This window comes from Malassezia pachydermatis (genome assembly GCF_001278385.1).
Source record: "Malassezia pachydermatis strain CBS 1879 chromosome Unknown scaffold1, whole genome shotgun sequence".
Classification (NCBI taxonomy): domain Eukaryota; kingdom Fungi; phylum Basidiomycota; class Malasseziomycetes; order Malasseziales; family Malasseziaceae; genus Malassezia; species Malassezia pachydermatis.
In genome coordinates, this window is record NW_017253138.1 from 1,213,930 (window position 1) to 1,237,858 (window position 23,929).

The 23,929-nt window shown below is 52.1% G+C and overlaps 11 protein-coding genes across 11 annotated transcripts; 6 read left to right on the forward strand and 5 right to left on the reverse strand.

Moving 5' to 3' along the window:
- Positions 1-80: 80 nt before the first annotated feature.
- Positions 81-2,003, forward strand: Malapachy_3573 (mfs general substrate transporter; the record flags this gene model as incomplete). Its single annotated transcript, XM_018138039.1, has 1 exon — positions 81-2,003. One exon carries the CDS (start codon positions 81-83, stop codon positions 2,001-2,003), a length of 1,923 nt encoding a protein of 640 aa, XP_017993990.1.
- A 126-nt stretch (positions 2,004-2,129) lies between these two features.
- Malapachy_3542 (ap-1 complex subunit gamma-1) lies at positions 2,130-4,681 on the forward strand (the record flags this gene model as incomplete). Its single annotated transcript, XM_018138010.1, has 3 exons — positions 2,130-2,524; positions 2,553-2,868; positions 2,894-4,681. 3 exons carry the CDS (start codon positions 2,130-2,132, stop codon positions 4,679-4,681), a joined length of 2,499 nt encoding a protein of 832 aa, XP_017993946.1.
- A 40-nt stretch (positions 4,682-4,721) lies between these two features.
- Positions 4,722-5,972, reverse strand: Malapachy_3562 (mo25 protein; the record flags this gene model as incomplete). Its single annotated transcript, XM_018138030.1, has 9 exons — positions 4,722-4,732; positions 4,782-4,802; positions 4,831-4,936; positions 4,966-5,308; positions 5,334-5,429; positions 5,458-5,576; positions 5,602-5,705; positions 5,731-5,791; positions 5,823-5,972. 9 exons carry the CDS (start codon positions 5,970-5,972, stop codon positions 4,722-4,724), a joined length of 1,011 nt encoding a protein of 336 aa, XP_017994058.1.
- Positions 5,973-6,131: 159 nt separating this feature from the next.
- On the forward strand, positions 6,132-7,506 carry Malapachy_3575 (gpi transamidase component pig-u; the record flags this gene model as incomplete). The annotated part of the gene is made up of 7 exons (XM_018138041.1): positions 6,132-6,276; positions 6,309-6,561; positions 6,589-6,847; positions 6,874-6,995; positions 7,023-7,294; positions 7,323-7,447; positions 7,486-7,506. 7 exons carry the CDS (start codon positions 6,132-6,134, stop codon positions 7,504-7,506), a joined length of 1,197 nt encoding a protein of 398 aa, XP_017993986.1.
- Positions 7,507-7,546: 40 nt separating this feature from the next.
- Positions 7,547-9,926, reverse strand: Malapachy_3581 (hypothetical protein; the record flags this gene model as incomplete). Its single annotated transcript, XM_018138047.1, has 11 exons — positions 7,547-8,305; positions 8,331-8,369; positions 8,398-8,496; positions 8,524-8,581; positions 8,607-8,740; positions 8,767-8,838; positions 8,864-9,202; positions 9,230-9,385; positions 9,412-9,600; positions 9,632-9,849; positions 9,878-9,926. The coding sequence occupies 11 exons, from the start codon at positions 9,924-9,926 to the stop codon at positions 7,547-7,549; spliced, it is 2,112 nt and encodes a 703-aa protein (XP_017994101.1).
- A 103-nt stretch (positions 9,927-10,029) lies between these two features.
- Malapachy_3547 (rna (guanine-n7-) methyltransferase) lies at positions 10,030-11,354 on the forward strand (the record flags this gene model as incomplete). Its single annotated transcript, XM_018138015.1, has 4 exons — positions 10,030-10,092; positions 10,121-10,666; positions 10,695-11,065; positions 11,093-11,354. 4 exons carry the CDS (start codon positions 10,030-10,032, stop codon positions 11,352-11,354), a joined length of 1,242 nt encoding a protein of 413 aa, XP_017993949.1.
- Malapachy_3580 (isoleucyl-trna synthetase) lies at positions 11,351-14,565 on the reverse strand (the record flags this gene model as incomplete). Its single annotated transcript, XM_018138046.1, has 5 exons — positions 11,351-12,045; positions 12,072-12,153; positions 12,179-14,108; positions 14,139-14,208; positions 14,238-14,565. The coding sequence occupies 5 exons, from the start codon at positions 14,563-14,565 to the stop codon at positions 11,351-11,353; spliced, it is 3,105 nt and encodes a 1,034-aa protein (XP_017994102.1).
- Positions 14,566-14,704: 139 nt separating this feature from the next.
- Positions 14,705-15,597, forward strand: Malapachy_3549 (translation initiation factor eif3 subunit; the record flags this gene model as incomplete). Its single annotated transcript, XM_018138017.1, has 5 exons — positions 14,705-14,717; positions 14,747-14,835; positions 14,873-14,995; positions 15,030-15,511; positions 15,540-15,597. 5 exons carry the CDS (start codon positions 14,705-14,707, stop codon positions 15,595-15,597), a joined length of 765 nt encoding a protein of 254 aa, XP_017993941.1.
- Positions 15,598-15,636: 39 nt separating this feature from the next.
- On the reverse strand, positions 15,637-16,992 carry Malapachy_3583 (hypothetical protein; the record flags this gene model as incomplete). Its single annotated transcript, XM_018138049.1, has 1 exon — positions 15,637-16,992. The coding sequence occupies one exon, from the start codon at positions 16,990-16,992 to the stop codon at positions 15,637-15,639; it is 1,356 nt and encodes a 451-aa protein (XP_017994103.1).
- A 539-nt stretch (positions 16,993-17,531) lies between these two features.
- On the reverse strand, positions 17,532-18,179 carry Malapachy_3559 (spliceosome-associated protein sap-49; the record flags this gene model as incomplete). The annotated part of the gene is made up of 1 exon (XM_018138027.1): positions 17,532-18,179. One exon carries the CDS (start codon positions 18,177-18,179, stop codon positions 17,532-17,534), a length of 648 nt encoding a protein of 215 aa, XP_017993895.1.
- Positions 18,180-19,564: 1,385 nt separating this feature from the next.
- Positions 19,565-21,118, forward strand: Malapachy_3538 (general substrate transporter; the record flags this gene model as incomplete). The annotated part of the gene is made up of 1 exon (XM_018138006.1): positions 19,565-21,118. One exon carries the CDS (start codon positions 19,565-19,567, stop codon positions 21,116-21,118), a length of 1,554 nt encoding a protein of 517 aa, XP_017993789.1.
- Between the last annotated feature and the right edge of the window lie 2,811 nt (positions 21,119-23,929).

Here is a 23,929-nt window from a genome sequence, read left to right on the forward strand (position 1 = left end):
TGCTCGAAGAGCCTATGGGTGTAAGACAGTCGCAACCCACGTGCCATGTGGAGGTGCGAACAAGGTTGGGCCTCACCACCATGGGCGAGGATGGTGTGGCTGGCCGGCTGCATGAAGGCGAGGACGTGCCCCATATGCCGCACATGAGCTCGCAACTCCCTGGGGCTGATTACGTCCCTGTGGATATGACAGAGGGCGAGGAGGCTGAGCATGGCACGGAAGAAGCCATGTATGAAGTGGATGAATTGGCATGGCTACGCACGTTGCCACCATGGCGACGTCCACGTCCATTGTGGTTGCTGCCGATAGTGCTCTTCTTTTCTGTGGCTACAGGTATTATTATCGCACCACGTATGGAGTTGATGCTTTCCATTACGTGCGAATCGATGGGCGTGAGCACGACGCCGCGAAGCACTGGTAGCTTGTCGTTGGCCAAGGTCCCCTCCACCGAGTGCCGCCGCTCTGTGCCAGCACAGAGTCAGCTCGCTATGCTGCAATTGCAGATGCTTGTGGCGGCAGGTATTGGCTCGGCCCTTACGACAGGTCTTTGGTCGCGTCTGTCAGATCGACATGGCCGCAAGACCATCCTATCGCTGGCCATCAGCGGCGCCGTAATCAATTGCGGCCTCACTGTGCTGGTCGCCATTGTGCCTGTGACAAGCCTGCCGTTCGGTCCGCAGACGCTGATTTTTGGCAGCGTCATTGAGGGATTGTTTGGGTCCACAGGTACGGTGACCGCTATGGCGCAATCCTACCTGACAGACGTCACGTTTGCCGGCACACGTTCCAAGCTGTTTGCGCTCATGACTGGATCACTATTCGCTGGTATTGCCATTGGGCCCACCATGGGTGGTATCCTAACCTCTGTGACAGGCTCGCTAGTCACTTCGCTGCTCTCTGCTCTAAGTATATATGCCTTGATTATCGTCGTCTCGCCGATTATACCCGAGAGTCTGCGACCAGACGTACGCCGCCAAGCTGTGGAAGAACATGAAGCGGCCGTGCAGGCAGCGGGGCCCGGCTTTTCTGGATGGCGACAACGTGTTTCGACGGCCCTCTCCACGTCGTTCCAAAGCTTGTATTTCTTGCTACCCAAACGCCGCACTGACTACTCCTTGGTCGAATCGCAGTCCACACAACGCATGGGAGATCAAGCTTATCAGCCTGGCTGGGATACCAACTTGTTCTTCCTTTCTATTGCTTACGCTACAGAGACGGCATGCATTGCGGTAGTGCCACTCAAAATACAGTACGTGCAGTTGATCTTTGGATGGAACTCCCGCGAGGTTGGCTACTTTTTAAGCTACACCGCTGTGACGCGCATGCTTACACTCACGTTGGTGATGCCTTTGTTGGTAAAGCTGCTGCATCACATGCCCAAATCCATTGTTCTTCCACAAGACAGCGCTTACCTTGCGTCAGAAAATATCCATGACCTTCTGGACGACCGCGGATGCTCGCGTGATGCGCCTTTGCCGTCGCAATGGTCGGCGGCCGATGTCAAGCTGGAAAAGAAGTGGCGCGAGCGCGAAAAGCAGCTTCGGCTTATTCACGATAGCCAGATGGATATGCGCATAGCTCTGGGCTCAGCTGCGCTGACAGCCTTTGCTGCGATTATCACGGCCCATGCGACCACCACTACTGTGTTCCTGTTGGGCGTTGTGCTCACATCACTGGGCGGCGGTATCGGCTCGGCCATCAGCTCGCTGGGCATGGCCGTGAACCCCCGAACGGATGGAGCAGGCCGCCTTTTCGGTGCATGGGCCGTCCTGAGCACATTGGCTGGATCCATTGTCGGTCCCTTTTTGTTCTCGCTGGTGTTCAGTTATTATGTATCTACGGCGCCGTACCTCGTGTTCTACGTGGTAGCTCTACTTCAAGCCATTGTGATTCTGTGCTTGTTCAATGTACACCTCCGCAAGTACGAATCGCTAGACGGACTAGCCCCACGTCCTTCTCCTGTGGCCCATCCGCTCGGCAGCAATGGCACGGACCCTCTATAGTGTCTCGCGTAGCGCCTGACCCTGTACTGTATCACGTGATGAACCACCGGTGGAAGGACGCCCCAGGCGCGGGCGCTGTTGCTTTGGTACACATCCACGCGATCGAGCTGTGTTAACGGACACATCATGTCGACGTTTTTCCAAAAGCAGCAGCAGGTTGCTGCGCTGGACCCGCGTCTCGGCAGCCTGATGGCGAGTGCGGGTCTCTATAACCTGCGCGCGCTCATTAAAGGCGTGCGTGCATGCAAAACGCTCGCAGATGAGCGGTCGCTTCTGCAGAAAGAGAGCGCGGCAATTCGTACATCCTTCAAGGATGATGATGCGTACATGCGGTACAACAACCTCTCGAAACTCTTGTATATTCATATGCTTGGCTACCCGGCGCACTTTGGCCAGATGGAGTGCCTGAAACTCGTTGCATCGCCACGTTTTACAGACAAGCGCCTTGGGTACCTAGGCATTATGCTTCTCCTAGACGAGAATGCGCAGGTGCTCATGCTGATTACCAATGGTTTAAAGAAGTACGTGCAATATGCGGTCTAACAGCAGTGATATGAATCACTCCAATATGTTTGTCGTGGGTTTGGCCTTGTGTACTTTCGCCAACATTGCCTCGGAAGAAATGTCCCGCGATTTGTGCAATGAAGTCGAGAAGCTCATGGGCAGCTCCAACTCGTATATCCGCAAGAAAGCAGCGCTCTGTGCCAAGCGCATCATTCGCAAAGTGCCTGACCTGGTAGACCATTTCCAGAAACGTACTTTGCAGCTGCTGAGTGACAAGAGCCATGGTGTGCTCTTGTGTGCTTTGAGCTTAGCGATTCAGATCTGTGAGACGGACTCGAATGTCATCCCGTTGTTCCGCCGAGTACGTACATCGCTACTAACGTCAGGCCACTTCCGCTTTGGTTGCCATGCTGCGAAATCTGTTGACGACCAGTTTTTCGCCTGAACACGACGTGGCCGGTGTCACGGATCCTTTCCTGCAGACCAAGATCCTTCGTTTCCTGCGCTTGCTGGGTCGAGACAGCGTGGAAGTCTCGGAATCGATCAATGATATCCTTGCCCAGGTAGCCACGAACACCGACTCAAGCAAGACTGTGGGCAACAGCATCTTGTATGAGTGTGTCCTCACCATTCTGGAGATTCGCGCGGATTCGGCGCTACGTGTAATGGCGATTAATATCCTGGGCAAGTTCCTGGGCAATCATGACAACAACATTCGCTACGTGGCGCTCAATACACTTAACAAGGTGGTATCGATTGATACCAATGCCGTGCAGCGTCATCGCTCCACGATTTTGGAGTGCTTGCGTGATGCAGACATCTCTATCCGCCGACGTGCGCTAGAACTAACCTATACACTGATCAACGAGTCGACAGTGCAAGCGCTAATGCGCGAGCTCTTGCAGTTCCTCGAAGTGGCAGACAATGAGTTCAAGTTGACATTGACGACTCGTATCTGCATCGCAGCAGAACGATACGCACCGAACAAGCAGTGGCACATGGACACCATGTTGCAAGTGCTGCGTCTTGCCGGCAACTATATCCGGGAAGATGTGCTGGCCTCTTTCCTCCTCTTGGTATGCCATACGCCAGAGCTGCAAGAGTATGCCGTCAAGCATCTGTATGCTGCGCTACATGCGGACATGTCTCAAGCGAGTCAGACGTTGGCGGCCGTATGGGTCATGGGTGAATACAGTGACGTGCTGCTGGAGATGGGCCGTATTACCGTTGATGGTGTGACGCATGACGTATCACCGGAAGCGGTGGTGGATTTGTTGGCATCGTTGCTCGATTCCGTGTATGCCACTGAGAATACGCGTGAGTATGTGTTGACAACGCTAGCGAAGTTGCACACGCGAATGCATGACAAGGTGCAGCAAGCTCGTATTGTGTCGATTTTGCAGCACTACGAGAAGAGCATCGATGTGGAAGTGCAAAAACGTGCGCTTGAATATACCGCGCTGCTCAAGCGCGCCTCGATTCGCGATGGTGTGCTGGAAGTCATGCCACTCCCAGAGTTGCGGCCTCTGGTCGTAGAGACAGTGACCGATGCAAAGAGCTCGGCGCCGGCAGCCAGTTCGGCCCTGCTTGATATGCAGGGCACAGTGGAGGAGGCAGCCGCGCCCAAGCAGAGCACCAATGATTTGCTAGCGGATCTATTTGGTGGAGAGAGCAGCACGACGGCCAGCGTACCAGCCAAGCCCGCGTCGAGGTCGAAAGCTAGTCACAGCGATATCCTGGGCTTGTTTGACACGCCCGCGTCGACCAGCACAGACGTTTCCAAGACGACCAAGGCGATGCAAAACTTGGACTTGTTTAGCGAGGAGCCGGCACCGCAGCAGGCTTCGCAGCCAGAGAGCGAGGCGTACCACCGGCACGGCCTGCGGCTCGCCTTTACGGTCGAGAAAACAGGCGATAGTGTGCAAGTGCAAGCTCGATTTACGGCCACGGATGGGGCTGCGGTGGAAGGGCTGTCATTGCAAGCGGCCGTCCCGAAATCACAACAACTACAGATGTTTGCGCTATCGAGTGCGACAGTGCAGCCTGGCGACGTCGCGACGCAAGACATGCGCATCTCAGGTGTCGGCGCGGCAGCATTGCGATTGCGTATTCGTATTGCGTTTACGGTCCATGGCGAGCAAGTACGAGACCAAGTGGATTGGACGCATATGTAAGATGCACGGCCTCTATTTGCTTGGCATGGCACTGTCGTAGTTAGCCAGGGACTGTCCATACAGTAGCATACCAACCTGATGATTTGAATAATGTACTGACGTTCGTCGATGAACGACTCGTCTGGTGTGAGGAGAAAGTAGCAGCGTACCTGTGCGATCCTGGAGAAAGCCTTGAAGGAAACTCAAAAGCCGATCACGATTTCGCCGTAGAATCGCTTCGACGGCGGGTGTCTTTTTCGGATTGGCCACAAAAACCTGCGGTAAGAGGTGGCCTGGCGACGTACCTTGAAAACATGGAACGCTTCCAGCTGGATATTTTTGCTGCGATCACGCAGGGCATTCATCGTACTCTTGAGATTCTCTTCGTCGGAGACATATCGAATCATCGTCGCATAATGCACACGGTCGACTAAGATGTCGCTGAGAAGCTTCAGAGATTGTCGTCGTGTCACGTAATTCTCCGAGCGGAGAAGTTGCGTGTACATCGTGAAGAAGCGGTCATAATTGTGCTGAAGAAACTCAGCGGCCATAGTCCGATGCAAAATCAGTGCATCACGGAGGTTTTTAAACGCATCACAGGAGACACTGAAAGGCGTCGTTTCGATGTAAATAGGAAAGAGAGAGAGGCTAAGGTGAGTCGGAATCAACGTACTCGTCTGAATACAGAAGAATTTTGGCTAGCGTCTCATGTTGTACCATTTCATGCAGGATCATACCAGTATTCAATGCAACATCCTGCGAGTCATAGCTGCCAGTCAGACAGGCATCATACCCACCCATGGAAAGCCATATGCACAATGATAGGATTCGAGCGGATATATTCTACCGTCGGCCGCCGAGCGCCGATCGTTCGCTGCAGCAGCGCAATGAACACCTGGACAATGTCTTTGCGTGTCTTGGGTAAGAGAACTAGCACGTACCTCAAACTCAAGACGTGGCAGCACAACAAGGAGGCACATCATGAGCTGCAGCTGGTATACTTCTTGAGCGAATTGGGCAACATGCTCTGGAACGGGATCATGATCTAGATAAGTAGGAGGCCCTCGTACCTTCTTCCCCATACAATACAATCTTCGCTTGCTGAAGTGCGGACCAGAATTCATCAAGAATCTGATCGTGTTAGAAGCAGCCACGTACGTACCTTGCGCTTCTGGTCCATGCTCAGGGCAGGTTCGACCAAGGTCCACGTCCGGTCCGGCGATTCACTGGCACCGAGCCGTACACATAGCTCTTTGAGGATCCTGGCAATGTCCGTAGGTGTCCGTGGCTTATGCTTGAACAAGAAATTCATCGCAGCCACGGTCAGCAGCACGAACACACGCTGGGAACGATGGATCAACCGCGGCCTCGAGCGCAGAGCGGGGTGCATACCCTCCACATCTTACACGTGCCACGCGTGCGCACACACATACACACTGTCTCCTACGCGGCTGCGAACCCCACGGCGTTGATGACGAAGCGTGTAGGCCAAGGATGTGTGGCCCTGCTTCTTGTGGGCATAGCTGTGCGTCTATGTGCGTCCTGGTACAGTGGTTGGGGCGAAATGCTTGTGAATCGCACTGAACTGGCTACCCCGATGGATCGTTTGTCTCTGTGTACGTACACGAACACTCACTCACATGGCCAGTGCGTGAACAATGGCATTTGTTGTATGATTTGGACATTGATGCCGCGCATATATGGAGCTCTTTGAATTATCACCATGCACCGCTGCTCTTCTTGATCCCTCGGTCCTGCATTGATGATCCTATCCGCTCGGCCTTCTTGTGGGCTGTGATGGATGGTGTGACAGGCTTCGCACTGGGACGAATTGCCATGGCGCTATCTCGGCATGCTACGCATGCCTACTCCGCGTGGTTTCCACTGGGTGTGATGGCTTGGTACGTCTCGTTTTCTGCTAACCGCAGCTTCTTGTTCAATCCCTATGCCATCAGTGCGTGTGTGGCGAAGACAATGAGCTCACTGCGTACATGCCTTACCGTGCTCTCGGTTCTGAAAGCTGTAGAGGCATCGCCACGTTGGATGGCATTTGTGCATACACTTAACTGCTTGTTATTTACGACGCCTCTTCTCCTTACCCCTGCTTTGTGGTTGTTGGGATGTGATACGTATGCAGCATTTGGAGCTTGGCGCTCGACCTTTGGGCTGCGGCAAAGTGATGCATGGGTACGTACGAGGTGACTTACCTGTAGTGGAACGGCATGCGCGCCTCTCTTCGCACATTTGTGTGGACGAGTATCGCAGGATTGATCCTCGCTGCCATGCTGGCTGGCGACGCTAGTTTGACGTTCGTGCGAAGCGTGTATGGAAGCCGGTACGTATACGAAGACTCATATCGCAGTGTCATAGCAGATGACTTGCTTCCTACGACGGGATTGACATGGTACTTTTTCGTGGAGATGTTCACGCATTTCCGGCCGTTCTTCCTCGCGGTCGTCAACATTCACATGTGGACGTACATGATCCCGATTACCATGAAGTACCGATCAGACCCTCTCTTTGCCACGACGTTCCTGGCGGGCATTGCGAGCTTGTTCTCGATGTACCCATCGGTCGGCGATACAGCCGCGTACTTGGCTCTATGGAGTTTGCTCTATCCACGCCTCTCGGACTGTACGTACACATCGACTCACCACCGCAGACCTTCGATACCCCATGGTGACAAGCTTGCTGTTCGCCTACACGACACTGCTTTTCCCTGCTTTCCATTATCTATGGCTCTATGCGGGCTCAGCGAATGCCAACTTTTACTATGCCATCGACCTGGTCCATGGCTTGGGTATCGGGAGTTTGCTCCTGGACAGTGCATGGGCCTGGGGCCGTGATCGTTGGGAGCAGGAGCGATCCACACAGAAAAAAGGGTCGTTAGGCTACGTCCGTACCGTGGTACAGCGATAGTTCCATAGGCGCGGGGAACCATGGATGCTTGGTAGGTGTCCACGTGGACAGCGAAGGCAACGACGTATGTTGTCGAATCCATGCGCTCAGTGAGACGCTGATATTGAACAGCTCTTGGTCCAAAGCACACTGCTCGCGACGAGATAAGGCGATCCATGGATCGTGGACACGAAGCTTGATCAACTCGCGAGAATGCCGTGTAGCTGCCTGAAGCTGCTGCAAGAGCAAAACGCGCAGCGTAGTCGTGTCGGTGTGGAGGTCCACGGACTCGTGGCTCGTGCTAGTACGTACCGCTGACAGGGAGGCAAACGTGCGCCAATCCTGCCACAGTTGGTGCACATCCTGGGCTTCCTGGGTCGACACAAGACGAAGTCGCGCTTTGGCGCACCATGCTGGACGTTTGAGCCACTTTACACGACTGCGGAACACGGCCCGCGCATAATCGGTATCGCCTCCATCATGCTTCAACAGGAAAAGCAAAGAGTATGCTAGGCAGATATGTTTACGCGCTTGCACAAAGTGACGCATACACACAAGGCCTGGTGACTCGACGAACTTGTCGGCCAAAATGCGGTGCTCTTCGTATACCTGCGCGAGAAGCCAGTACATCACGGCTTTCTCTTCGTCATGATACAATGCCAAATCAAAGCCCATTCCGATGGAGCGCCACATGTTGGACAACATAACGAACTGGACTGGTGCCAGAAAGACATGCGGAGGCACACCCTGCGTAAGATCACATTCCACGTACCGGAAGCGCTTGGGCGACGGCTCCACCGAGATTCGCAGCCTAGGAATGTTAGTGCCATACGACGTACATCGTCCATCAAGTCCGCCCAGATTGCATAGCCTTTACTGAGCTGACGTTTTTGGCGCGGATGATTGCTGCCCATGATCGAAAGGGATTGTGCAAAGAGCTGCAGTGAGCGACATGGTAAACATACACCAGCAAAACGATAGAGGAAGCGTGTTGTGTCGGTGGCCACACGAGACGATGTATGCCTACGGTAAGTCAGAGTCGACGTACTTTTGCTGATACCATTCGAGTTGAACAAGCATATCTTCCACGCAAATGCCACTTAGCTCTTCCACGAGGCAGTGCGATAGGTGCTCCAGCGGCCGAGTGCCGCCAGCTGAGGTGTGGCCATTCGATATAAAGCCCTGCGGTAAGCACATACAACACATACCTGCAACAGGGAGCGCACCAAGGGAATTTTTTCATGCGATTGGTACAGCCCAAACGTGCAAGCCAAGAAGGTCTGCGTTAGTAGAACCTGGACGTACGTTCCATGTCATGACATTCGAGCTGGCCAGGAACCGAAGCAGAAGCGGCATCTGCGTAAGAAGGATGTGATTCCACCATTCCCAAACTGGCGCCGCCTCAGGAAGCGGGAGGGGACGCAGCGGGATGTGCGAGGAAAACTTGCGGCTGAGAGTGATGTGGAAAAAGTAATGCAAGTGCGTTGGCGCCTCCTGCAATGCGGGCTCCTGCAGTGGCAAAAGGTTCGGTGCTTCCGCGTGGTGCAGGGATCGCCACTGCTTGGCACATTCATCTAAGAAAGTCCCTGCTTCCACAGGATCGCAGACCTCCTGCATAAACGCATGCAGACACAAAAGCCAGTTCTGTGGTTAGAGAGTGCATACACATACTTTCCGGAAGAGCAGACGCGTGAAAAGAGAAACATCGGCGCCGTCGGTATGAGCTTGAACGACGGCACAAGCCTTGTCCAGCTGGGACGCCAATGCATAGACATCCACGCCGTCAGGCAAGTCAATGCCACCCAGATCACCAGAATAGTCCTCACCCTGTGGTCAGTGCTAAGTATACGTACGTCGAGCACACGGCCATGCGACAATTCGTGCCATTGCATGGCGCAGCATTTCACGGAGGCGAGGACGTAGGTCGATAGGACTTGGTAGCTCCAGTGATTCGAGGGTGTCGTTCCAGGGAATACGTGATCATGAAAGTAGGTACATGTATATATAGTCTGCCCAAGCGCAGCACCACGTAACCATTCCATCTGCGGATCAGCGAAACGGCGCACGACATACCTCACACGCCATCAGTCGGTCGAATATCCAACACAAGTCTTTCACAGAGAGCTCATTCGGGTAGGACATAAACACCTTTGTGGACATTTCCTTCGCAGGGAGGCGGTGGTGTGGATAGTCCATACCTGCGTCCATCATAGGATCCATCACAGCCAGGGCATTCATAAGATGCGTGAGGCTGTACCCCTCCGCCATAGCAAACGGCGACGGAGATAGAGCTACATGGTGAGAATTCACAATACATACCCTTGCATGACGCCCAAAACAACGCTGTGTGGTCTTCCAACTCATCCATCTGTCAGGCACACTCAAGCCCCACAATGCGAGAGGGGGAGATGTGTCAAGTAGTGAGTGCATCGGGCGGGCAAGTCGATCGGGCTTGACACGCAACGTCCAGCATGGCTTACGACCCCTTGAAGGACCCTGATACGTTCAAGTCCTTCGACGTGCATAAGGATCAGGTACGTGGAAAGGCGACTTATATCGCAGGCTGAGCATGCTAGCGAGGCTTCCTCATCCTCCAAACCACGCCCGTATGCACCAACATGGCGCGTCTCAGAGCCTAAGAGCGTCGCCGTCCCCATTACCTCTGACGAGATCGAGCAGTTCAAGCGACGCTCGCGCAACCCTCTACGTGATGATACGCAGGAATTTCAGCTCCCTGTACGTCGTAAGCGCCAGGACTCGGAAACAGGTGACTCAAGCATGGTAGCCATGCACTACAATCAGCGTCGCGAAGTGGGCCGCGACGCGCGTGAGTACTCGCCGATCATTCCCCTGAAACGCTTTAACAACTGGATCAAGTCGGCCCTCATTGCTATGTATGCACACTCCTCAGGTACACGAGGAAAAGGTGGGCGGGTCCTGGATTTGGGGTGTGGGAAAGGCGGCGATCTGCGCAAATGGGATCGTCAGCGACCGGCTCATATGGTCATGATCGATTTGGCTACGATTTCGGTCGAACAAGCCCAAGATCGCTACAAAGAAGGGAACTACCGCTGGCCTGCCGATTTCTTCACCTTCGATTGCTTCCGCGTACGTACAACGTGCTCTCTCACCTTAGCGACCCCTCCAAGACGTGGTGCCGATGGCGCTCCTAGAGCCTAAATTCGATACAGTCACCATGCAATTTTGCCTTCATTACGGTTGGGATACCGAGGAAAGCGCACGTACCATGCTCTCCAATGTATCCAAATGGCTTCGCCCAGGTGGTACATTTATTGGTACCATCCCTGACGAGGAAACGCTTTTTGCACGCTTGGACGCGCAGCCAGAAGTCACAGATTTGTCTTTTGGGAACGAAAATTATCGCATCGAATTTGAGGAGCGGCATGAGTCGGGTGAGAAACCGTTTGGCAACAAGTACCGCTTCTGGCTCGAAGATGCTGTGGATGATGTGCCTGAGTACGTCGTAGATTGGGCAACGTTTGAGAGGTAAGGAAGGACATGACTGACAGGCAGACTCGCGAAAGAATACGGCATGCAGCTCATCTATAAGGCACGCTTCGACCAAATTTTAAGTGATGGGTATGCGAACAAAAACCTACGACAGCTACTTGAGCGAATGCAAGTCATTGACCCCAACATGGCAGCAGCAGGTATTGTCACGCCCGCTATGCCGCCTGCCATGTGGGAAGCCTGCAGTATGTACATGGATACTGACTCGACAGCATTGTACCTAGGCTTTGCCTTTGAAAGGATCGTGACGGATGATGATCCTTAGGGTGAGAGCACAGCATCGCAACGAGCACATAATGTCTCCGGTTGATCACTGTGGTACTTCCAGCACCGTGGGCACTTGTGCTGTGGCGATGCTTGCATACGTAGTTGGATGGGCGTGTTGTGAATTGTCAAGCTTTGGGACCATCTGTCAGCGCGCAAATGTGCGTGGAACGCAGCCTCCTCGGGAAAGAGACGGACATGGGAGACCTGGAAAAGATCCGGCAACTGCGCCTGATGTGCTTCACACACAGCCCACAGTGGGTGCGAAGAAGGAAGATAAATATCCACAGCCGTCTCAGACGATGCCTTTATGTGACCAGCTTTCTGACAATGCGTCATGAGGACAAAGATGTCAGAACGCATACGTAAAAGCGCTTGGGCTTGGGCTTCCAACGCAGGGTCGTGCCATACGACATCAACAGGGCGCCATCCTTGCTGGAAAAAGGAGGGCATAGTTTCCATCTCCGCCGGCGTAGGATCGGCCTGCGCCCCACGTCGGTACCATGCAATGTCTTCGGCCAAGTGTGGCAAGATAGGGGCTAAGAGGGTCGTCATAGTATGCAGCACATGGTCAAGGACGTAAAGGATACCTTGCCTATCGGCCTCAGAGCCAGCATACAACGGATCCTTGACGATATCCAGATAGAGCGACGATAGCGTCTTGGTCGCAAATTCCAGCAGACTGCGGGTGACTAGGATGAGACAGTGATCGACATACCTTGAGCAAAATCGAACTGGCGATACGCTTCACGACACGTGCGCTCCAATTTGTACAGCTCATGCATGGTGTATCGGTCCATCTGCGGTTAGTCGTACGCTACATACCAAACTGGCTGTCGACGGGGAAAGTGGTGGGATGGATTCACGTGGGAGGTCATTCAGGTTAGCCAGCATGAACCGGGCCGTGTTCCTAAGCTTGCGCACTTCATCGCTCACATGCTTCATGATGAGGGTGCTAATAGGAATGTCTTTGGTGTAGTCTGCCTTGGCAACCCACCAACGCAAGACATCGGTACCTAACGCGGGGAATTCTTTCGGCTTCTTGGGGTCCCCTTGCAAGAACGCCTCCGGAGCAATCACATTGCCAATCGATTTGGACATTTTTCGTCCTGACTCATCCACCACAAACCCATGTGTAACAAGGTTGGCATATGGTGCTTTGGTGCCGTGTCCACAAACAGCGACACGCGTAAGTAACGAGGACTGAAACCATCCACGATGTTGATCAGAGCCTTCCAAGTACACGTCCGCACACGGTTCGGACGTGCAGAGTGGTTCTCCTAGTGCCTGCTGCAACACAGCCCAGGAAGAGCCACTATCAAACCATACATCAAGTGTATCGCCCTTGATATACCATGATTTTCCCGGGACACGATGAGCGGGTGCAACAAAGGCTTCGGCGTCCAGAGTCCACCATGCATCGGTCGAGCCATGCGATGCCATCACATCGATGATGTGCTCTACATTGTCCACGCTCACCAGAGGCGTATGCGTTTCTGCGTCGTACACCACAGGTATAGGGACGCCCCATGCACGCTGACGCGAGATGCACCATTCGGAGCGACGCGAGACCAGGCTGTGTAGCCGATGCTCACCTGTGGGTGGCACAAAGTGTACGTCACGCAACGCCGCATTTGTATCGGGGAGTGTCTGACTCAAATCAGCAAACCACTGTGCTGTAGCTCGAGTGAGAATAGGCTTCTTGGTCCGCCAATCAATGGGGTAACTGTGTGTATACAATTGCTCGCCAAGCAGAATGCCGTACTTGTCCAGGAGCTCTAGCACCTTCTTTGTACCTTCCTCCAAAGCTAGAAGTCCCTCGAGTGATTGAATGTCGTCTTGAATAGCAGGCGTAGCGCCATGCTTACTGTCAAAGGCAAAGGCTCCGCGGTGGTCCACAGGCGATGTAATCCCATAAGACTCAAGGCATCCAGAGTCACGCCATGCCTCATAATCTTCCTGGCCATGCGCTGGTGCACTGTGAACAATACCGGTACCGGACTCTGTGGTGACAAAATCAGCCGCTGTAATATATCGCACAGCGTCGGGCGCCATGAAAGGATAGCGATACGTAGATCCAACAAGCGCTGTGCCAGGCAGCGTCAGTACCTCGTCCAAGGCACCAAGGTGAGTACGTGGCGCCTTGGTATCGCGGCCTAACGAAACACTTGAAAGAGAAGAAACAAGATCCTGTGCAACCAGCAAGAGCTCATTGGTCGACGTACGCACAATCGAATACACAGCATCGGCCTTGATGGTCAGGGCCATATTGCCAAATAGGGACCATGGCGTCGTAGTCCACACCACCATAGAAATAGGTTCCTCAGCGAGAGTGCCCAGCAATGTACGTAGCGAAGTAGATGGCTCAAGACGGAAACGCAAGTACACACTGTGACTCACATGCTCATCGTATTCAATCTCCGCCTCGGCCAGGGCTGTCTGCGTAGATGGAGACCAGTACACAGGCCGGAAACGCTCGTAGATTAAGCCACGCTCGACGCACTTAGCAAACAGGCGGAGCTGGGCCAGTTCGTAGGAAAACGAAAGCGTGCGGTAGCAGTTGCTATCCGACCAATCGGTCATGATACCGAATTGCTTGAACATCTCACGTTGGTTATCCAACTCTCTCAATGCCACCTTGCGCGCTGTATCGCGGATTTGTGTCGGTGTCATGGAGGTCTGCCCTTGTGCGCGCGCTTCAGCCACAGCTTTGATTTCAATCGGCAAACCATGGCAGTCCCAGCCAGGCATGTAGCTAGAGGCGTAAGTCATGTAGGTTACGTACTGGACACGTCGGCCTTGCAAAACCTGGAAACGCAAGATAATATCTTTGAGAATTTTGTTGAGGGCATGGCCTGGTGTCAGTGCACAAGGTTGTACATACCCATATGCAGACTCCCGTTCGCATACGGTGGGCCATCATGCAGCACGAAATCGCGCTGATCACCACCTAGATGGCGACGTTGCCATTCGTACAGATTCTCTGTCGTGGCTTTGCGAAAGCGAGGCTCGCGATCTTTCGCAAACGCGCGTAGACTGAATGGCGTTTGAGGAAGACGCAACGTCGCCTGGTACTTACCCTGCTCCTTCTTGCCGCCTTTTTTCGCAGCAGTGGCGTATGAGGCGCCTAGAGTTCGTAGTGGGGAAATATAGAGCGCCTCAGTACGGCGACTAAGCCAGCGAAGACGCATCATGCGGCGTGGCACGTCCATGAACGTTCGCAATCGCGCTTGACAGCCTAGCGAAGGTCGTGCGTGGGTTAGTCAGCGGAGGACGACGGTGTGCCTTTCCTCCCTCCACCAGGCCAGTCTTTTTCTCCTTCTTGCCATTGTCTTTGTAACGTGCGCTAGAATGAGCGACTGGGGTATGTACGGTGCGCTGCTTATCATGCAGAAAACGACGAGGAAGTCCAGCAGAAGCCCATGCCATTCGTGGGCCGCCGCCGCTTTGAGGATGAGGATGTTGAGGAAGATGATATTAAGGTATGGACACGATCTACAGCTGGCTCATACTCACTAGGATGACTGGGAGGAAGAAGATGAGGAGCCAGCGCCGAAGCCTGTCGCGGCACCGGAGCCAAAGAAGCGCCTCTCAGTGAAACAGAAGATTGCGGAGAAGGAGGCTATGCGCCAACAGAACTCGGTACGTTGCAGCCTTGCGCATCGCTGACATGTAGGGCAACGACTTTGACGACTGGGACTTGGGCGGCGAGGAAGAAGAAGACCAGGATGAGCGTCGTCGCCGGGAAAAGGAAGCACAGATGCGCTCGGATTTGGCGAATGCGGAGGCATTGCTGGGCAGCACGACGTTGGATGACAAGAAGAAGCAGCTCGCGTCTGACGCTGCCTCGTCATCGCTCGCTAATGCCAAGCCTAGCAGCAAGGAGGAATGGGATGCCTTTGCGAAGGATCTTTACTCGACACTGATCCAGCCCAAGTCGAGCCGTCCTGGCTTCGATAAGCACTTCTTCCCGGCACTTCTTACGCTCCTTACGACCCACGGCCTGCGTGATGTCGATATGCGCAAGGGATCGACCAAGCTGCGTGAGCTGGCAGAGGCCAAAGTGAAGGCTGACAAAGAGGCCAAGAAGGCAGGCGGTAACAAGCGCGCTCCCGTCACAAAGCCGAAACAGGTCGGCACGGCCAGTGCTAAGAACACGTACGTATATGTATCACTCATGTCACAGTATCGACTTGAAGGCCTACGGCGACGAGGCATTGGATGATGATCTCGAGTTCATGTAGCGCATAACTACATACATGATGTTACACTAGTACAATGTCTTAGGAAGAAATAAGAAGGCCGCGCATGAGGCGAATAACTTGCCAGCCCCACAAGCCCAGGGTAGTCAGCATAGCATACGCTTGGCCTACCAAGGGCTGTACGGCCCCAGGCACAGAGAGGGTGGGAGCAGCCGTAGTGGGGTGTTGAGGCTGTGCATCCAGGGACGGAGGTGCCATGGATACAGGTAACGCAAGCATCGAGGCCGTCTCGAGACGGCTAGAGGAGGAGGATGGCTCGGCCGCAAGCTCATCGACATCTGTCAGTTCCACATCATGGTGGTCAGCATGCCACCCATGAGCTGTGACGCATTCACGTGCATCGTCAGCGAGCCAGTGGTACCAAAGCATCGTGAGCGGCACAGTGACCAAGTGCCAAAGAGCGTGAGCATCTAGCAACCGGAAGAGGGGCGGGAAGTCAAAGAGCTCCAGCGCTGGAGCGGCAAACATCGCTAAGATCAGGAGCTCCAAACGGCGTCGCTGTGGATTGGATAACTTCATAGGCTGCGGCGTAAGCATGGCAGGACTTGGCCGTTCGGAGCTGCTGCCCTTCGTTGGCGCCAAAGGAATCGATGCGTTGACACTGTCCATAGACCCGAGGGATGCCCGAAGACGCAGGCACAAGTTCGGCATATGCGCATAGAGCAGCCAGAAAACGTTGTGCATGACGCCCAAAACAAGACAGGCTGCCATATTGTACGAGTAGTCCAAACGCCAGCGCGACAAGAGGTACAAGACATGAAGCACCCATGCCAAAATGCACCCAGCGCGAATACGATAATACAGCGGTGTGCCCGGACGGATCGACAATATACGGCACATTGCAAGGAAGAACCCAGACACAAGCACCGCAGCAGCACTGAAGTAGTCGAAGCGCTCGGTCCACCACAAGTCACGCGTATGGAATACGCTACTGGCACACCAGGCCACCGATGCGATTTTCGCGTGCGTCAGATACACAGAACGTAGCGGAAAGGTAGATGGTAGCAAATCACGGAACACATATTGAATGGCGTGCACTTGCACGGCCAAGTTCATCAGCGAAAACACCACAGACATGGGCTCCTGCATGCCGAGTACGCGAAGATGAGGCCACTTGCCGAAGAATTGCACCGTCTCCTTGTCGATCACAGGAAGAAGAGAAAGTTGATGGGACACATCAAGTTCTACAGCACGCCGCATGTCGGCCTCGGAAGGCACGGGAGGCGGAGGCGAAAGCATCAATGGTAAACACACACCTGACTCGCCTAGGAAACTGTCCTCGCCACATACGCTCTTGAGATCTTCGCCACCTTTCTCCCATGCGAGCTGCTCCTTCCAGTGTTCATTCATAGACATCGACATGGTACGCATACGCATTGCATCATCGTACGCCTTAGAACGAATATCATGCACGCGTTTGCGTGCTTCATTTGTGATTCGATGTGTGCAATGATATTCACAATTCGATTCACACGACCACCCTGTGAGAATAAGATACCAAGGAAGAGGATCAGGCGCTACGATTGTATCGTCGGATCGAGAGACGGGCCGGTGATCACGGCACGTATCCAGCTCACAAGATTCGACACAATGAGCAAACTTTAATGACCGATCGCCCACAGAGGCCAACACGCAGAGTGTAGAACTGGTACAAAGGAATACAAATGACCATAGCACTGCACGTACGCGCACCATCGTGAAAAGTACCAAGGCCCAGCTCCAGGGCGAGCCAAAACTGGCAATGCAAAACCTACTAGGAGTTGCCCTCCGTTGTGACGAGTGAACCCTCCACACACGGAAGGATTCGAGTTTGGCTGCAGCGACTTGCCAGGCCCGGAATGTTTGGTAATTTGCGCGTGCGATCGGGCGAGGAAATCAGGGTATCTTACTATATGAAATTGGTACATACTACCACATTAGGCGATGGGGACACCATAAGCGTCTCGATTGGGCAGAACATGGTTCTTGCGTGCCTGCGCCGCAACAAGACGCTCAGCTTCAGAACCATGGCGTTCGCCATTTTTGCCATCTTTACGTAGAGCATACATTACTGTGATAGGGCGGTTGAGAAGGAATTGGCCATTCAACGACTCAATGGCCTTGTCAGCAGCATCAAAGGAGTCAAAGGACACAAACCCATAGTTCTTGGACTCGTTTGTCGTTGGATCACGCGCTACCTTCGGCGTTCCTACAATGTTGCCAAAGGTTGCAAAGGTATCGTAAAGCTGTCGCTCATCCACGCCCGAGTCCAGATTGCCGATAAATAGGTTCGCGCCAATATCCACTTCCTGCTTTTCTGTTGACGACATGTTGACACGGATCGGCTTTCCATAAAGCTTGATGCCGTTCATAATACGGCAGGCATACTCGGCATCTGCTTCTGTTCGATATTCGGCAAACGCGTATCCTTGGTGCATTTGAGAAACACGGTCTTTCGGTAAATATACATGTGCTAGAGGCCCTGCTTGTAGCATGAGTTCCCAAACGATCTCATCAGTAACTCGCTCATCCAAATTACCAATGTAGCAAGTAGCTTCTTGATTCCGTTCCAAATCTCTCGACATCACACGAACCAACCAACGTAGACGAGGAAAAGAGAAGGCACAGCAACCAAGTGCTGACTAAGCCCCTTGGACCGACAAAAAAACAATCGCACAGAAAATCCTCTTTTCTCTTGAACAAATTCCAAGAAGGTATGCAACCCCCAGATGGCCCTAGTTAACTAATCTCAGACATATTAGTTCGAGCCCGGCTTGTTGCAGTGCCGTTGCTTCGCGTTCCCGTCTTCGATATTGACACTTGTCGCTAGCGACAAGCAGTTATGCACATGGAGTGTGTGTCTTCCTTGTGCCAGCCGCTCTCCCTCGGGATTGAGCGACGGCATAAGTTGACGGGCGCCCCTTCATGTGTTTAGCTGGGTCTGTGATCATGAAATGCTTCGGCTAGCTTGCAATGCAAATTGTGAGAATGAGCGCGGATCAACATATCTACAAAAGCTTTGCTACATGGGACAGGTATGTACAATGGTCTGCCTCGTATTGGTGCAAGGCAGGTTTCTTTCCCGGCTTTCAGCTAGGAAGAACGACTGCCTCTTCGGCAAGGATGTGCAACAGTGTCGCCCCAAACTGTAATTATATTGATGATCGACCATCGAAGTACAGCCAAACAGATTCTTCATCTCTGAGCCAATCTGCATCGATAGGAGGCAGAGTAAAATTTGAACAAGGAACTGACCTTATGCAGGTGTATAACAACAGCCAATTCATATTCTCGGTAGAAAGTTAATACGACTTGTTACGTTAAGCAAATCAATGCTCTAAGAATATATAAACTATGGAGATGCATTCCAACTTATCCCCAAAATTCTGCAACCTTGATGTCATCGAACGTATGAGGGTATTGAGCTCAACAAATGAATACGAAGGCGCAGCTTCCCTTCCCCAATTACGGCCATAACCGAAGCCTCAGGGGACGCCTGAATTAGGGCCCGATGGAGCAGGTAGAGAAATAATTTTCGCAACTCGCTAGATCAGGAAGGAGGTGAAATTTTTATTACAATGAAGAATGTCAACATTAATACTGAAATGACCGCTACCTATAGGATTTCCTTTATTAGGTAGGACAATCGCAAATATTTGTCGCTTTCAATTGACTCTGGTGTGCCGCAGCATGGCTACGCCAAATCAATTCCAATTGACAAATAGACGGAGCCCCACCACACCTGCTATCCAATAAAAAATATCGGAAAATGTGGGGAGTATAATTTTTTCGGACTCAAGTGAGGAGATAAGAAGTTGCGAAATACAGCAAAACAGAATGTAAGAAGAAAAAGCTAGCGATCAAGCATTTACGCCACCCACCTGTTATACTTTTCTAGATGATAAAGGGACACAAGGTGTCAGGAGCCCCAGTGGGTTTCTTCACTTACTATGTGGCATGCCTCGCCTCTATGGGTGGTTTCCTTTTTGGTTGGGATACTGGTCAAATTTCGGACTTGATGATCATGACTGACTTTACGCAACGCTTCGCTCAGTACCCTGACCCGGAAGGCCCAGGCAAACTGTGGAACTCGTGGATCAATGGTCTAGTGGTCGCTCTGTTTAGTGCTGGTGCTATCGCGGGCGCAATTTTTGGTGCTCCGTTCAATGACCGTTTCGGCCGCCGTATTAGCATTGTCCTGGGTTGCATTGTTTTCACTATCGGCATTATTGTTCAAGTTGCCTCCCAGCATGGATGGGTACAAATGGGTGTCGGTCGTTGTATTGTTGGTTTCTCGGTCGGCTGGCTCAGTTCGGCTGTCCCGACGTACCAGGCTGAGACTGTGCCCCGTCAAGTTCGTGGTGCGTTGGTCGGCACCTACCAGTTCTTTATTACAATTGGTATCCTTCTTTCATACTGTGCCTGCTATGGTACTCGTAACTACTACCAGACGGCCCAATGGCGTATTCCCATTGCTATCGGTTTCGCGTGGGGCTTGATTCTTGGTGTAGGTATTATGTTCTGCCCTGAATCCCCTCGTTGGTTGGCCAAGCGTGGTCGCTACGACGAAATGCGCAAAGTCTTGGCCAAGATGCGTGGTGTTGATGAAAGTGATAGCTTCGTTGTCACAGAGTACTATGAGATCAAGCAGGAGGTTGAGGAAGAGCTGGCTATGAGGAAACTTGGCTGGCTGGACTGTTTCAAGATGGAGCAGAAGGCTCTCAACCGTACTTTGCTTGGATACGTCTTGCAGATGGGTCAGCAACTTACGGGTGCGAACTACTTCTTCTACTTTGGTGCCACTGTGTTCAAGCCCGTGCATGTTATGGGTGATGACCCAGTTATGAACTCGTACATTTCGCAGATCATTCTTGGTGTTGTAAATGTGTTCTGCACCATCCCTGGTCTGATTGCTTTGGACCGTCTTGGTCGTCGTTTCTGCCTTTTGTGGGGTGCTGCCTGGATGGCCCTATGGCTGTTGATTTTCGCATCAGTCGGTGCAGTTTACAGTGGCCCGAACGGTAATATCCACGACAGCCAGATTGGCATTCTTATGATTTGCTGTACGTGCTTCTTCATTCTCGGTTTCGCTAGCACCTGGGGTCCTGGTATTTGGGCGGCTATTACCGAGATCACGGTCCCTGAGCTACGTGCCAAGCAGATGGCTATTGCCACCATGAGCAACTGGACGTGGAACTTCCTTCTCGCCTTCTTCACCACCCCGATTACAAGGAACATTCATTACTACTACGGTTATGTCTTCTTCGGTTGTTGCATTGCTAACTTCATTATTGTGTATTTATTCTTGTACGAGACTTCGAACCTGGATTTAGAGAATGTGCAGGTTATGTACATGGACCCCAAGGTAAAGCCCTGGAATTCGCGCAAGTGGGTTCCTCCTGGCTACACAAGCCGACGTGAAGTTGCCAAGGAACTGTCCGAACTTCAGCCGCACCTTGAGACGGTGCACCGCGAAAAAAGCAACAATGTAACTCTGGGCACTACGGAGTACGCGGAAGCCTAAATTCATGCAAAGTTACCACTTGTGATATTTAATAAATTTGTTTGTGCCTTGCAATGGGGTCAATATGTTGATTGTGGCGTATATAAATAAAACCCTTCGTTATTTGCCCGGTAAAATACATTTTACATAGAGTAGTAAAGGTGGGTATATCTATATATGAATAAATCAGTCCATGTCAATCGTTCTAGTTCTTCGATCGTACGACCCCGTGTGTACGTATGCGTTGCGATATGTCGCCATAGAGTAAGGAGAATGCCCTCCGGAGAATGCATACGGACGTGAATAATCCGGCACAGAGGCACGTTGACGAGGCGATTTTTCTGCAGAAGTCGGCGCAGTTGAGGACCGAGCTTTATCGCCTTCATATGCCCTGGAATAGCCTTGTCGACCAGATAAAGACAATGGTGGCGGGAGACCAATACCAGTTGGTGATATATCGACCATGCGGTAATGCGTAGCTCCACGCGGAGGCAATGAGGTGTGTATCTGATGATAATCATCCAATGCTGCGTAGGTGTCATATTTGCTTTCATATTTCATAGACGACTCACTCCGACTGGGGAAATATACATTAGGTGACGGAATGGAAGGTCGAGTGTTTTTTGTTGGGTAATCATTCCCGTTAGGTGACGGCAACGAATGCGGCGGAAATAGTCGATCCGACGAAGCCCAGGGGGTAGAAGGAGTAACAGGTTCGCCATCTACAAGTGGCACGGGAGAAGTTGGCGATGCAGAATACGGGGAACGACTTGAAGTGCTCGGGAAATGACGGGTCATTTCGCTGCCCTCAGAATACCGACGCATCGATGTGGACGGAAGCCGCAAAAAACGTTCAGATTGACTCTCCGAGGATGTAGGAGACCATCGTGTATAATACATCGAGTCAGGACACGATGATGCTTCAGCATAGGAAATCGTCGGTAGAGGGGGCAAACGTGACGTTGGCGAAATTTTGTCAGACGGTAATCGGAAACGGCTAGAATTAAATGTAGGGGAGGATGAGCGATAAGAGCTAGGATCCATAGAGTATCCGTTTCCTGTACGTGAGAAAGTAGGAGATGTGCTCGTTGGAGAAACTCGTTCAGGCAAAAGCAAGTACGGATGACCCCGGCTACCCAATTTGGACGCAGGTCGAGACCTATGATAGGGAATCATAGGCAAGGCAGTAGGTGTGCCTTGGCTAGCCCTGCGTGGGATATCAGGTAGAGAATAGTCAGGATATGAAAGCTTCTCACTTGTTTTAGGGTAGTTCTGGATAGGAATACGAGTTGATTCCGAGGCCCCCAAATCAGTACCCATGCTCGCAGATGACATTGATTTACGACCATCTGCAGCATCATCGCCTTGTTTGCTTGCAGTGTCTGGAATGTTTTTTACTTGAGCCTTCTGGTTCTTCGCAGCTGATGCGGCTAGATTAGCGTGAAGAACAGTAAGCTTGCGTAAGACCTCTTCGTTCCGCTCAGGTGTATCGGAATGCACGGTCTGACAGTGCTGTCGCAAATTATCGAGGCGAGAAAATGACTTCATACAATGACACTGGAAGGGACGCTCGCCCGTATGCTTGCGTATATGACGAGCTAAATGTTCGCTCCTGGTAAACACCATGCGACAGTCACCAAAACCATGGCATTGGAACACAGCTGTGCCATTTGATCCATTCGAAGACCATTTCTTTTCAGAACCGCGACCGGTTTGTGCTCCCTTTATTTTAGGCATACGATGCGGTATGCTTGTAGGAGAGTGAAAGAGTGGTGATGATGGTTACTGATTAAAATCTTGGGAGACAGGTACCCAGGAACTCTAGCCGCAACAGGGCCCTTGGCTTGCGACAACAAAACGTTCCTGGAGGCACCCCCTTCACTTGCCCTGTCTTGACAATCAATTCCCCGCTTTAAAATTGAAAGCAATGCAATCAATTGGACAACTTAGCATGTGCTGATGCTGGAATTTACAAAAACAGCCAGGGTTTCTTCAGCGCCTTTTTTAAAATCCGCGGATTTCGCTCGAGGGCAAACGTGGTGTAGGGTATAATCATAAACGATTGGGCCAAACACTGGCAAATGTACACCTATGCGCATAATCTCAAGTATTCCCGCTTGCCAAGCCGAAAAGGAATTGTACCTACGCACGAGGAGCTACCCTGAAAATGCGTCAGGAAAATGACGCAATAAGCCACTTGATTGCAGATAACGAGCAACAAACAAAAGAATTTATCCACTTAGGAAATGTCTAGGTGGATTGACCCTTTCACATGAATACAGAATAGACAAAGCAGCATAGCCATTTATCCCAAAAAAAATAATGCAATACGATTGGGCTGTATTAAAGAAAGAACGGGGTGATGATGTTAATGGCATCTGCAGCCCAACCTGGAATGCAGATTGCGCCGAGTGCACGGACAAAACTATACCACGGTAGGGTCAGATTAGACAAATGAATGCGTGTCTGTGCGACCAAATCCATAGCCTGGGTTGCCACGGTGATTCGGACACTTTAAATTCGAAATTGACGAGTCAACACGTTTCAAAAAAATCTTGGGACACAACTTGGCTGACAATTGCCACTTAAAGAGAACGTACGTGTACGTTTCATACAATATACGCATGCCGTGCTGCGGAGTTTAATTTATGCTTCATGGTTGCCACAGTACAAACAAGCATCCGAACGATTGAAGCATTAGACTACCGGTCGTGGAGCAGCCCATATCAATATATGGTAGATGGGCTAGTAGGGACATCGTCGACACGAATGACGTGCCCACCTGTGGTTACCATAACGAATACCACAGGCTGGGCAACGGACGGTCGTACG